The sequence below is a fragment of the Capricornis sumatraensis genome, chromosome X, assembly GCF_032405125.1.
Source record: "Capricornis sumatraensis isolate serow.1 chromosome X, serow.2, whole genome shotgun sequence".
NCBI classification, from domain to species: domain Eukaryota; kingdom Metazoa; phylum Chordata; class Mammalia; order Artiodactyla; family Bovidae; genus Capricornis; species Capricornis sumatraensis.
Window position 1 is genome coordinate 94,795,358 of NC_091092.1, and position 14,790 is coordinate 94,810,147.

Below are 14,790 nucleotides of genomic sequence, written 5' to 3' on the forward strand. Positions count from 1 at the left end.
TTCAGTAGCACCATACTTCCCTGGTTCTCTTATAGCTTTTCTGATTGTTTCTCCTCCATCTTATTCTCATTCTCCATGCTCCTATAAAGTGTTAGAGTTCCCAAACATTCCTTCTTTAGCTTTAAATCTATATAATCATCTTCATCTTCACTCCCACTGCCCTGATTCTGGCTCTCATCATCTCTGGCCTGAATCCTACAGAATCTTCCTCCCTGTACTTCTACCTATAATCTATTCCCCCATTCTCTTTCATATACACATACACACCATTATCCTATGAGCTCTGTTTGCTTGTACTTGTTGCTCAGATGGTAGAAAGCCTGCCTGCAATGTGGGAGACCTGAGGTCGATCCCTGGGTTGGGAAGATCCCCTGGAGAAGGAAACCCACTCCAATATTCTTGTCTGGAGAATTCCATGGACAGAGAGGCTTGGTGGGTTATGGTCTATGGGATTGCAAAGAGTCAGACACAACTGAGCAACTAACACACACCATAAGACCTTAAACATGGTAGGCACTTAGAAAATACATGTTGGCTTTTCACATGCTGTTCACTCTGCCTGTAATAAATTCCCCCCGTGGTCTTTAACTGCAGCCAACTAACTACACATACATTATACTCTAGCTCAAATATCACCTATCCTGTGAAGCAGAGTTATTACACTCTTTCTGGCTTTCTTAATATTTTCTCCCCACAAAATTCTGAAATGTCACTTACCATAGAGTCCTATGATTTACTTACATTTATCTTCCACACTAGATTGACTTAGCAGGAAGCACATCATTTTTTCTGTATCGAGGCACCTAGGGTGTTGCCTAATACTTACCAGGTGCCCAATAAATTCAATTTGGAATAAATTTGGTTCATAGACTGTATTATTTTTTCCAACTGATGTAACTGAATGGTAATGAGAATGAAGAGATAGAGCCAAAAGACAACATATTCATTCTTGACCCCATCTCACCCTGCACACTCCCCTCAAAAATACAGGGAGGCCTGCTTGAAGCTGATCCCTTTTCAATGTCCTTACACCCACTGAAACCAGCCTTAATGAGTAACTTTATTTGATAATTCCATGGGATGCTGACAGAAACATCATTAACCTCTTGATTATGCTTCCTTTACTACAGTGTTTGATTGCAAAGTTTGATTCAAACTTCAAGGCTCAGTCAAGCACTTCCTTCTTCCAGGAATTCTTTAATTGGATTTTTCTTCATCAATGTTCTCCTCTTCTGAACTCTATGTCACTTAAAAGCTGTTCTGCACAATTTAGCACTTAAGCATAGTCTGTCTTACATGTTCTATAATTGTTTAATGGACATTATTAGTCTCATTTAATTGCAAAATGCTGAAAGCTCCTTGTAAACTTGGACTATTTCTCCCTATCAATTCACTCACTGATCCATTCACCTACTCATTAATTTAGTAGTTCATCAGTTCAGTAACTATTTACTATATATTAGACCATGTAAATTGTAAACAGATAAACAGCAAATAATACTCACCTTTAAGGAGACTACAGTCTAGCAGAAGTCAAAAGCCATGTAGCAAATAACTACAATATTGAAGATTGTATGGAACTTGCAATTTAAAAATCTGATAAAAATACAACAGTAGCTCACTGTTGATAAGAAATGGTTACATGGAAGAGGTCATTTATGAGTACAGTTTTAGAGAATGGGCAGAATTTCCATAGGATAAAGCAAATATGTAAAAAGGGGCTTTTCAAGTGAAGTACAAAGCATTACAAAAGCTTAAGCTCAGAAAAGTACAAGCGGTATGTCTGTATAGAGTCCGCCTGCCAAGGCAGAAGATTCAGAAGACGTAGGTTCAATCCCTAGGTCAGGAAGATCCCTAGTAGCAGGAAATGGCAACCCACTCCAGTATTCTTGCCTGGAAAATTCCATGGGCAGGGGAGCCTGTTAGGCTAACAACTCGCAAAGAGTTGGACATGGCTGAGTGACTGAGCACGCTACACACACATGTTTACAGAGAGAAAATATCTCCATTTGGCTGTAGTAGGAAGTTGAGAAGCAAGGAGAGTGGACGATAGGAGAGGAAATAAGACTGGAAACGTATCATCCCAGGTTACTCTCCTCATTCTCCTAGTGAGCCCTTTGTATGCAATCCTCATTTCATAGTACTTTTTTTTCCAGTGTCTCCCACACTGCATAACACAGAACAAAGCACAGGAAGGTGCTAAGGATAAGATGTGTTGTCTTAGGTTTAATCCCTCAATTTAGCTTGTCTCTTAGCAGAGCTGGCAAATAGAATCAATGTTTTCAGGGATGGATCATGATTAGGTCTAGGTTAGCTCATAACCTCTCAGCTATAGCTTAGGGTAAAAACACTCCCCATACCATGCATCCGATTAGAGTCCTGAAAACCTTTGGCATCCTCTGAGAGCAGTCGGGAATCCAACATAGCAGCTGCTTGATTGGCATTGCTGTACCAGCTCTTGTTCTCATCCAACACAGTGAAAAGGAGAAAAAATTCTTTATCCACCCCTTTCTGTAGTCCCAACGGAAGAAAACAAAGGGGAATAACAACAATTTTAACAATTATGAACTGTGCAGCTTCAGATCCCAGTGATCCTTGATTATTTCCCATTTCCTTTCCAAACACAGAGCCAAATCCATATCTCCTGCCTAGAGCTGTAGTTGTTGCTAAGAAGTTTTCCCTCAGGTAACTTCAAATTGCATGTGGGTAAAGGTGGTTAGAATAAAGTTATAAGACTGGAGGGGAGGAATGCAAGAAAGAGGGCAGGGAAGAAGTAAAAGATTATGATGAAGAGGTACAAAGTATGATAGAAGAGTGCCTGGAATCAACTAGGAGTAGGAGTGGGGAAAGATGGCTAGATCAGAGGGGGACTCTATGGGGGGATAAGTTAGAAAATAAAATTAAAAATAAGTATACTAATTATTAACATATTTTATGATCAATTATTAATTTTAGTAATATTATTATTATTGAGTGTTTACTAGGTATCAGACACTGTACTAAGCACTCTGTATGGATTATTTTAATTAATCTTCACAGAAAGCCAAGATGTTTTCCATTGTTAACCTTTTACTATAGATGATAAAATTGAGGCAAAGAGAGGTTAAGTAATTTGCCCAAAGTTAAACAGCTAAGAATTGTGGGCTGAATATAAAAGGAGACAAGAAAACAGTAGGGAAGATTTGGGGATTAGGAGCAACTTTTAAGGGCCACTGAGATTTTTAAAAATGAAGAGATATTGAGAAAATATAAAATTGAAAAGAATAGACACTAAGGAAGATGTGTGTTTGTGAACAGAATAACATGCAAAATAGCATGAGGTCATGACTGATCTGTGTAGTTGTATGGCAGAAACCAACACAACATTGTAAAACAATTATCCTCCAATTTTAAAAAAAGTAAAAAGAAGAAGAAAAGGAAAAAAAATAAAGTTTAGACAAAGAGATGAGGCAAAGAAAACATAGCATGAGGTCACCAACTATTAATTTCCAATACAATAACTTGGTTAATTTTATGCTCTTATTTTTAGAACCCAGATCCATGCATAGCTTCTGGTTAACAACCCAGCCTCATCATCTTCTCAGCAGGCTTTCCAGCCAGAAACCTTGACAATACCTGCTTGCCATCTGTACCCAAGGCACCAGCTTTGCACACCAGCAGGGGGCCCACCAGACCAGAATTGGTATCTCTTATGGGATCTGCAGCAGAGAAGTATGTCCAGGTGAGACAGGCAGGATCCTGAACAGTGGGGCCAGCATGGGGAGGGACTGTCCAGCGGTATGTTACTTTCTCAAAGGGCCTGGCCACTAAGCCAGAGTGGGAAGAGTCTGCAGGAAAAACATAGAATTTATTGCTCACATTGGCTAGAGTATCAACATCTCCAAATAGTGGAGTAAAGATCATAAACTACAAAGGCATTTTGGAATTTATCACTTGGTAGTGTAATTTAGGATGATTTTAACTTATTTTTTTCTTGTTCATTCATTGTTCCTAATTCTTTAAAGTTTCGATCATACAGAAGACCTTAAAGGATAGTACAATAATCACTCTACCACTTGGAGCTGATTAATATTTAGCCAGCCTTCTTTTTGTATTATATTTGTAAAATTTATTCATCATTTTTTTTTTTTACAGTAGGGACTTGTTGGTTATCTGTTTTATCACAGGCTTAGCCATCTAAAATTTATCTAAATCTATGTGTATGGTTACTTTTTCTAAATCATTGGGAAGTGAAATGCAAGAATAATGACATTTCACTTCTATATACATCAGTAACCATCTCTTATATTATCACAATAAGATTACCACACCTCAAAAATACCCTAATACCATCTAATATCAGTGTATATTAAAAAAATCCAATTATCTCCTAAATGTCTCTTTTTATACAACCAAAATTAAACAAGGATTTCATGTTGCCCTTGGTGTTGTCTCTTTGATTCCCCCACCCACCCACTGCTTTGGCACTGATTTCTTGAAAAGTCTAGATCACTTGCATTGTAGAATATTATTTTATTCTAGATTTGTCTGTAACTTTGCCTTTTATGTTTTTAGTATTTTTTTTTGGTACTTTTGACTTGAGATTAGCATGCATGTGTTAGTATTACTCTCAAGGAAAAGAAGAAATTAACTACCTAATAATCTCACTTATAGGATTCTTTCCTGGGGTGGTAATTCAAACCAAATGTACATATTCATTCATTGCAACATGATTTACAATATCAAACAAATAATAAAAGAAATGTACATGTCCAAATGATAGGGGATAAGGTAAATATTTTTACCTTATTACATAGTCATTAAAATGTTTGTAACATTATAATGACATAGAAGATGGGCACAGTATAAAGGTAAGTGAAAACAGTAATTAGCCTCCAGTTAAAATTAATAAACTAATATTAAAAAAAGAAAACAGTAAGATACCAAAGTGTACAAAACATATCATTATAAATATATACATTTGTATAAACACAGAAAATATGAAAAAGTATATCAAAATGTAATGACACTCTACCTATGGGGTCTATTTATTTTATAATTTTCCATTTTTATCAAAATTCCATAACATATATGTTGTTTTTATAACCAGAATATATTTATATTTAAAAGTTGTCTCATTGATCCCAGCTCTGTCTCACTATAATATCATACTCAACAACATCCATCCATGGCAGTTAATTCTGCCTTCTTTTCTCTCCTTCCTTCCCCTATTTATGTATCCTCTAGAGCAGGGGTGCCCAAACTCCAGAATCTAATGCCTGATGGTCTGAGGTGGAGCTGAGGCAATAATAACAGAAATAAAGTGAACAATAAATACAGTGCACTTGAATCATCCTAAAACCATTCTCCCCAACCCGGTCTATGGAAAAATTGTCTTCCATGAAACCAGTCCCTGGTGCCAAAAAGGTTGGAGACTGCTGCTCTAGAGGTACCTGTTATTATCTGAAGCCCACATTTCTTGAAACCCTGCCTGCTCACCATCATTGTACACAGTTCCCTCAGAGTCCTTCTCATAAAAGACTCCATGAGGCTGTATGCTGAATGGCTGGGAGGCACGGTTGTAGAAGATCACCAGGATGGTGTCACCCACCTCAGCCCGGATCACTGGTCCTGGAAAATGGGAAGGAGAGACAATGGGAATGAAAACAATGATGACCAGGGAGGATGGAAACAGAAGGGAAAGGAAAGAAATGTAAAAGAGAGAAAACTTTTCTCTCTGTAATAATAAGAATAATATTTTTCTAGAATATTGCCGTTTATAGTTATAAAAATTTTAAATTTTAAATCCACTATCTCAGACTTCCCTGGTGGCTCAGTTGTAAAGAGTACGCCTGCCTATGTGGAAGACATTGGTTCAATCAGGAGGATCGCATGCTGCAGAGCAGCTAACCCATGCATCACAACAACCGAGCCTGTGTTATGAAGCCTAGGAGCCACAATTACTGAGCCTACATGCCACAATTACTGAAGCCCAAGTGTTCTGGAGTCCATGCTCCACTACAAGAGATGTCACCATAATGAGAAGCCTACTTACCACAACTACAGAGCGGCCCCTGCTTGCTGCAACTAGAGGAAAGTCTGCACAATAATGAAGACCCAGCAGAGCCAAAAAGACTCAAATTACTAAAATCAGAAATGAAAGTAGGGCCATTACCACTTACCCTATAGAAGTAAAAAAAAATAAAATTATAAGAGAGTGCTATTAACAATTGTACATAAGCAAATAGATGAATTTCTAGAACAGAAAACCTACCAAGACTTAAGTGTGAAGAAATAGAAAATCTGAAAGACAAATAAGAAGATTGAACCATTAATCAAAAATATGGCAACTAAGAAAAGCCAGATGGCTTTACTGGTGAATTCTACTAAACATTTAAAGAACTACTACCAATCCTCATTTAAAAAATTAAAAAATAAAATAAAATGTAAAAAGAAATATTTCCCTTAAATTGGAAAGGAGGGATTATATTCTAACCCATTCTATGAGGTAAGCATTACACTGATATCAAAACCTGACAAAGATATTACAAGAAAAGAAAAACTATACACCAATATTACTTCTGAACAGTAATGCAAAAATCCCCAACAAATTACTAGCAAACTAAATTCAGCAGCATATTTAAAAGATTACATATCTTGACGAAGTCATATTAATTCCTGTAATGCAAGAATGTTTCAACACACAAAAAACAGTCAGTGTAATACACTATGTTAACAAAATAAAAGGAAAAAAAAATCATCTTGGTTAATGCAGAAAAAGACACTGAACAAAATTGAACATCCTTTAATTACAAAACATTCAAAAGCTAGGAATAGAAACAGACTGCTTCAACATAATAAAAGCCATATATGAAAAACCCACAGCAAACATCATATTCTATGTTGAAAGACTGACACTTTTCCTCTGAGATTAGGAACAAGCAAGAATGTTTGCTTTTACAACTTCTATTCAACATTTTACTGGGATTTCTAGCCAGAGCAAGTAGTCAAGGAAAATAAATAAAAGATATCCAAACTGGAAATGAAAAAGTAAAATATCTCTATTTGAAGATGGTATGATCCTTATCATAATTATTTGGAAAATCCTAAAGCTTCCACACACACACACACAAAAACTTAAAATAAATGAATTCCTCAAAAGAGTAGAATACAAAATCAAGACACAAAAGTCAGTTTCACTAACAGTGAAAAATTTGAAAGAGAAATTACAAAAGCAATTTCATTTATAATACCATGAAAAGAATAAAATAGCTAGACATTATTTAACCAAAGAGGTGAAAGATTTGTAGAAAGAAAACTATAAACCATTGATAAAATACACATGAAAGTGGAAATACATCCCATGATCATAGGTCAGAAGAATTAATGTTAAAATGATAATTCCACATGAGCAATATGTAATTTTAAGGGACTCCAAGCAGCAAAATAATCTTGGGGGTAAAAAGAACAAACTGGAAGACATTACATGTCCTGATTTTAAAACTTACTACAAAGCTATGGTAATCAAACCAGTGTGGTAGTAGCATAAGGACGACAGATATATAGATCAATGGAATAGCATAGAGAGCCCAGAAATAAATCCTCACAGATATGAAGACAACTTTTTAAATACATGGTGTTGAGAAAACTGAATTTACATATGCAAAAGAGTGGCTGGACCTTTACCTAACATCATATGCAAAAAAAATTAACTAAAAATGGATCAAAGATATAAATTTGCCTAAAACAATACAACTGTTTATAAACATATGGCAAAATCTTCATGACACTGGATTTGGCAATGATTTCTTGGCTATGGCACCAAAGGCACAGATAATTTAAAAAATACTGTATTTCATGAAAAAACATTAAATGTGTATCAAGAGACACTACCAACAGGGTCTCCCTGGTGGTCTAGTGGTTACAATTCCACACTTCCAAGTCAGGGGTACAGGCTCAATACCTGGTTGGGGAGCTAATATCCTACATGCCATGAAACACAGCCAAGGGGAAAAAAAATTGAAGAAGAAGAAGAAGAAGAAGAAGAAGAAGAAGAAGAAGAAGAAGAAGAAGAAGAAGAAGAAGAAGAAGAAGAAGAAGAAGAAGAAAAAGAAGAAGAAGAAGAAGAAGAAGAGTACCAACAGAGTGAAAAGGCAGTCCACAGAATGAGAGAAAATATTTGCAAATCATATGTGACAAGAGATTAATATCCAGAATATATATAGAGCTCCTAAAACTCAACAACAACAAAATAATTCAAATAAAGATGCACAAAGGACTTGAATAGATATTTTTCCAAAGAAGATATGCAAACAGTCAGTGGGCACATGGAAAGATGCTCAACATCACTAGTCATCAGGAAAATGCAAGTCAAAACTGCAATGAGCTAGCTCCTCATACTTATTAGGATAGGGAATATGAGAAAAATAGGGGTTGCCAAGGATGTATAGAAATTGGAACCCTTGTGCACTGCTGGTGGGAGTGTAAAATGATGCAGTTACTGTGGAAAACACAATGGCAGTTCCTCAAATAATAAAACTAGATCTACCATAAGATCCAGCAATTTCATTTGTGTGTATATACCCAAAGCAGTAGAAAGCATGTCTCAAAGAAACTTTTGTGTACCCATATGCATAGCAACATTATTCCCAATGGCTAAAATGTGGAAGCAAACCAACTGTTCACTGATAGACAAATGAATAAGTTTAACAAAACTTATATACTTACGGTGGAAATTCTGCAATATACTACAACATGGCTAGAACTTAAGGACATTATATTAAGTGAAATGTCAGTCACAAAAAGACAAATATTGTATAATTCCACTTATATGAGGTACTTAAGGTAATCAAAATCATAGAGACAGGAGGTATTAATAGAATGGTAATTGACAAGGGTTTGGGGGGATAATAGGTAATTATTTGTTAATTGATATAGTGTTTCAGTTTTACAAGATGGAAAGAGTATGGAAATGGATGGTGGTGATGGCTGTGCAATGTTATGAATGTACTTAATACCATTGAACTACATACTTTAAAATGATTAAGATGGTAAATTTTATGTTAAACATATTTTGCCACAATAAAACATTGAAGGAAAAAAAAAAAAAAAGACTGGGGACCTATCCTAAATACCAGCTAATGATAGCTCTTTTCTACTTACCACTCACTCTCTTTTCCAAACCAAGGTGTGTTTCTGCTCCTTATTATCTCCCTATCCAGCTAATGAAACACCAATTGTCCATTATCAGATCTCAGAAAATTAACTGGTAAATACCTAACCCCAGAATATGGTCTATTATATTATTTCATTTTCAAAGTTTTCTCCCATCTAATTTATCTTGTTGGCTGGCTCTACTAAGTGAATAAGCCACACCCAATCTTCCTATACTATTTCAGTGCTATACTGTGCTTTAGGCCTTTTAGATACCTTCCTTAGGTCTGGCCCTAAGCTTTGTTCTGCATCCCTCACCATAGCAACCATGTCTAAATATCATGCCATTTGCTCCTGGTCCCTTATTTCCAAGATCCTGAACAGTCTTACTGCCTTAAATACCCCCTCAGAAATATACCTAGAAAATAATGTTTAAAAGTATGATCTGTACAGTACTGCTATCAGAAGATTTTCAATGTAAAAAAAAAAAAAAAGGTTTCAGTAGTCAAGTATATATAAGAAATGATGTATATTTTACTCCCATCATGGAGATTCATGATAAACAAAAATAAATCCACAGCTCTGGGAAGCTCTGCACCAAAAAATACTATTTGACTAGGTTTAACTTAGTGTTTTGCAGACATTTTCAGACACATAACACTTTTCCACAAAACACTACTCTCTTGGGACTCATTCTGAGAAATGTTGGTCTAGAGCATGTTTCTGAGTAGCCACAAGGCTCCAGTTTTTAAGCCCTCCCCACTTCTCTGGCTCTAGTCAATTAAATTCATAAGTTAAGGATTCCTCACCCAGAATTCCAAGATGCTTATCCTCCTCCAGCTGCACCTTTTCCTGGAATGTCTCATCTTGGAAGGCTTCATACCGAACTTTCCAGTAAGTGCCCCCAATTCGGATGGAGCTCTTCTGGAAGAATTTATCTGAGCCACTGGCAAATAAGGAGACAAATATCAAATTATTTAGCCACATATCAAATAGACTCTCATTGCACACTTGTTCTTATCAAGTTATGGATCTTTGTTTAGGAAGGACCTCAGAGATCATCCAGGTTAATGTCCATCTAGTGAAGGTATCTCCTCTGGCAAAATACAAATTAATGATACATAGCTTCTCCTTCAGCCTTTCCAAGATCAGGAAACTCATTTTCAGAGAAAATAATTCCTCTTACTGTTGGATAGTCTTTATAATTGGAGTTCTTTATAGTAGGCTGAAATCCTCTTGCTTGTAAGTTCTAGATGTTGGGATCAGTTCTATTCTCCAGAGTTATGTAGTCTTACATCTGTCCTTAATCATCCTCAGGTACTCAAAATCCTTTCTACCCTTAATATCTTTCATTTAAAAATGAAAGCACACTAACTTAGAAAGACTAGTTGTAGATACTTAGAAGCCATGCTGACACCCAAATGCCTACTTTTCTACATTTTCTGCAGATTCATTCTATTATTTCCTACTGGAGAATAAACATGATTTGATGTTCTATAGTATTTTCCATAAACTCTCTTAGTCATTTATCAAGTTCATCTTTTAAAAAGATCAGGAATCACTGATAGCCCAGTGAGTCAGTGTAACTTAAGGCCCTCCAACTGATTAGGGCACTGACCTACTCTATCTTGCCCATATCTGACTCATGGATGAAGCATGAAAAATTGGAGAAATTCCTCAAAAAGGAAGGACATGGAATGACCATAAGGCAGGTTCCTTCCCCTCGTCTAATACTTTTCAGAGTACATTTTACACTTCAGCTTAAATGTGTCCTTCAGACCATGGCAAAGAAAGAAAGGAGCAACATGATAAATAATTGGTAAATTAGAATTGGAGAAATGTCATTTTAAATTACATGACCCCATCTTGGCCTACTTTTCTGCTTGGACCCCTGGCTGGGAATATTTGACATGACCATACAAAAAGATTTATAACTCTCCAAGAGCAGGCACTCTTGCAGGGTCATGAGAATTTGACTAAGAGTTGTGCCATTAACTCCAGACAATGATTGTGATCCCCAAGTGAATTGAGAGATTTCTGAGAGGGAGTAATAGGTGTTTGTGGGTAGACTAAGGAGTAGAGAGAGGAAACACATTACTTCTTACCTGCCTGGCTCCCTCAAATTCTTTCCCGTACTCCCATCATGCCCCATAGGGCCATAGTCCCATTGAATTTCATGGGCCTCAATGAAGTACTGACGGACTTTGCCTGTGAGTAAGTTCACGGGAGGTGCCATGGAGCAAGACTTGACCTTGTAGAGTGCTTGCATGCCATCTGGAGGAAAAAGATCAGGGCTGGCTCCATTCTACCATATTTTACCCAGGTGACTCACCTTCCTCCTTTTCCTAATGTTTCCTGCTTTCAGCCTTCACTAGGCTCTTTACCCCTCCCTCCAAATGATCTACTTTCACTCCTAAAGAGCCTGACTGGGAGACAGGGAGTGCAAGTGGGAATTCAAGTATCTCCCACCTGCTCACCACTACTAACTCATTTATCAGACCTTTATTCTTGCCTCTGCAAAATGCTTACACTGCATCAACATGACAGAACTTGAAGTTAAAATAGCTGAATTCCAAGTCCAAGCCTTATCACTATCTATAAGATTTTAGGCAAGTCACTTCCTAGATCTGAGCTTAACCTCTGATTTGTAAATGGGGAGAATAGAGAAATCTACTACACTAGGCCCATGGGAGCATCAAATTTTAAAAATAAGACTGTTATTTATAAAATGGGATGCTTCAAAGTAAAGGAACATCTACATATGAAGATGAAGCTTCACACTTGGGACTGTCAGGAAAGTGTAGATTCTAAGTAGTGTTTCCAAATGTGGAATTGTTACATTGAGGCATAGTGGTAGTAGATGATACTGTGTTATATTTGCTTGGCTGTGTATAGAGGTCATTCAGGCACATTATCTCATTGGAGTCTCACAACATCCCAAGGAGATCTGAAATCTGAAATTAGAAATCTGAGCTATGAAGAAGGAGGAAATAAGGATATTCATTTTCATTGAATGTGTACTATCTGCCAGACCCTTTATTGGGTGATTTACATATTTTAGTTACTTCTTTCAGTCCTCATAACTAGCCTGTGGAACAGACTTAATGTCCCCTTTTGCAGGTGAAATTTTCTTTCTAAGGATCAGAGAGGTTACATAACTTGTCCAAGATTACACAGCTAGTCAGAGGTAGAATTAAGATTTAAGTGCCTATCTTCCAACTGCACATTTGAGTGCTCATTTTCTTCTCTTGTATCCAGTCTTGGTTTCATCATTCCCCCATCTCTAAGCTTCAAAATCCCATATTTCTCTGAAACCTCTTTACAACTTTATAAGGTGGGAAATATTATTGCAATCCTCAGATGAGGAAACATAGACTCAAAAAATATGACATGACTTACCAAAGGTTCACTCATCCATTCCTCTACCATCTTATGTTAGAGACAGGGAAGATAAAACCCAGAGAGTATGCCCAAGGTCAACCTGCAATTTAACGACTGAGCCAGGAAGGAACCTGGAATCCCAGAATTCTAATGTTTCATCGTATACATCCAGTTATCTCACATGAAAAACCAATCTTATGGCTCCAGGTCAGAAACCCAGGCTCCTGATAACCATCACTGCCACCTACCTCCTATATCTAAAGGATCAGAGATGTTGGATCTCACCTTGCAAATGACTATTCACTTGGCAGCTGATTAACCAGGTGCCAGGTTCCTGGGGCACCATCTCAGCACTCACAAAAGTGGCTGGAAAGATATGAGCCACGTCAGTTCTATGACCTCGGATGGTCAGCATCTGTCCATGGAAGAAAACTGTGTGGACATCTACCTCATTGCCCACTCCAAACAAGTGCCAGGCCACACGTTTCTGTGCACACATACATAGATCTGGCAAGTTTCCAAATACAAAGCCATTTATTGCTGCAAAATAAAACACAAAGAAAATATCAGAGTTAGGAAATGATAGCCCAATGAGAGAAGCCTTACCATCTGACAATAATAATAGGTAACACTTAGGTGAGGTTTCGAGAGTACACTGTGCTGACCATATGCATTATCTCATATAAATCTAACAAACAGTCCTGGGAAATAAGAAGAATTCATTGGTATGGAAAAAAAAAAGTGAAAATCTAGGCTCAGAGAGGTAAAGTTATTAATACTTCTCTCCCAAGACCACAGAGGTATTAAGTGGTAGAGCCAGGATTCAAACCCAGCAATCTGAGGAAGCTTTCTAAGAAATGGAGTTTTATTTTATAAACCTTCTTTCCTTCTAGGCCAATTTCATTCTGAAATTTCCACAGGGAAATTGTCAAGTTAACTAACTGTCATTACAAGCAATTGCTATAAAACCCAAGAGAAATTTGAGCTGTCCAAACCATCTTTCACATAATCCCCTTGAGTTTTCACCTCCCCTTGGGACTGGTTTTGAGCCTACCTCTGTCACTATGTAAATCACTGTTATAATTAAACAAAAGCAAAAGCAACTTTTTTCATTTCTAAAATCCATTTTCTGTCTATGTCTTAGGACTTCTGTGCCTTTTGTTTGTTTTAAATTTAATTAAGATGGTTGTGGTGTTAGAGAAGGCTCTTGAGAGTCCCTTGGACTACAAGGAGATCCAATCAGTCCATCCTAAAGGAGATCAGGACTCATGGAAGGACTCATGTTGAAGCTGAAACTCCAATACTTTGGCCACCTGATGCGAAGAGCTGACTCATTTGAAAAGACCCTGATTCCGGGAAAGATTGAGGGCAGGAGGAGAAGGGGATGACAGAGGATGAGATCATTGGATGGCATCACCAACTTGATGGACATGGGTTTGGGCAGATTCCAGGAGTTGGTGATGGACAGGGATGCCTGGTGTGCTGCAGTTCATGGGGTCGCAAAGAGTCGGACACGACTGAGTGACTGAAATGAACTGAACTGAACAGAACACCCTTAAGGGAACTCATTTCTTCTCTCTATAAAACATGTAATTTTTTCCAGTTTGCATCCTTTTTAAAACAAAGAAATGTTAACTAGTTATATCATTGGGCAACCCTAGCCAGTGACTAAGCATAGAGTATATGACTTTGGAATCAACAACCCTGGGCTGTTCCATGTTATAAGGCAAGGTACTTAATGGCAAGAGCATAGTCTATGTGGTCAGAGAGATTAGGGTTGGAATTTTAGCTGTGTCGTTTATTTTCTGTGTAATCCTACAGCCTTGGTTTACTCATGAGTGAAACATGGAAAAGCCACCTACTGCCCATGGTCCTTGTGAGGATTAAAAAGAACCAGGTATGTGAAAACATTCACCAAATACTAGGCCCAGTGGAGAACCTCAGTGTTCACTGTTATATGTGGTCAGTTACTCCCAGCTCACCATGCATCCTATTGCTCTCCTGAAAGTCCTCATCTTCTTTGTCCACTGAGGCAGGGTCTGAGCAGTAAGTGGCAATGTTCTCATTGATATGCCAGCTAAGGTTCTCATCTATCACACTAAAAAGGAGGAAGAAATCATTGTCCACATCCTGTCGCCGAGGAGGGAAGCTCCCATCCAGGGTTCCTGTTGAAAGTAAGAAAAAACCCTTTAAGAACCTTCTTTCTTTAGCAACAGTAAGCTGTAAGGAGTACTCACAAGTAAGGATAGAAAGAGTGGAGCCTTAAGAGTCCATCAG

At 37.4% G+C, this 14,790-nt stretch overlaps 1 protein-coding gene across 1 annotated transcript in view; it reads right to left on the reverse strand.

Annotated features, from left to right (window-relative positions):
• The window catches only part of HEPH (hephaestin), a 136,950-nt gene that overhangs the window by 112,146 nt on the left and 10,014 nt on the right, over nucleotides 1–14,790 (reverse strand). Inside the window, exons 5-11 of the mRNA XM_068962145.1 lie at nucleotides 14,496–14,678; nucleotides 12,799–13,053; nucleotides 11,238–11,406; nucleotides 9,942–10,078; nucleotides 5,479–5,610; nucleotides 3,616–3,827; nucleotides 2,361–2,511 (exon numbers count right to left, since the gene is read on the reverse strand). Of these exons, the coding sequence (XP_068818246.1) occupies nucleotides 2,361–2,511; nucleotides 3,616–3,827; nucleotides 5,479–5,610; nucleotides 9,942–10,078; nucleotides 11,238–11,406; nucleotides 12,799–13,053; nucleotides 14,496–14,678 (1,239 nt within the window). The remainder of the gene's footprint in view (nucleotides 1–2,360; nucleotides 2,512–3,615; nucleotides 3,828–5,478; nucleotides 5,611–9,941; nucleotides 10,079–11,237; nucleotides 11,407–12,798; nucleotides 13,054–14,495; nucleotides 14,679–14,790) is intronic.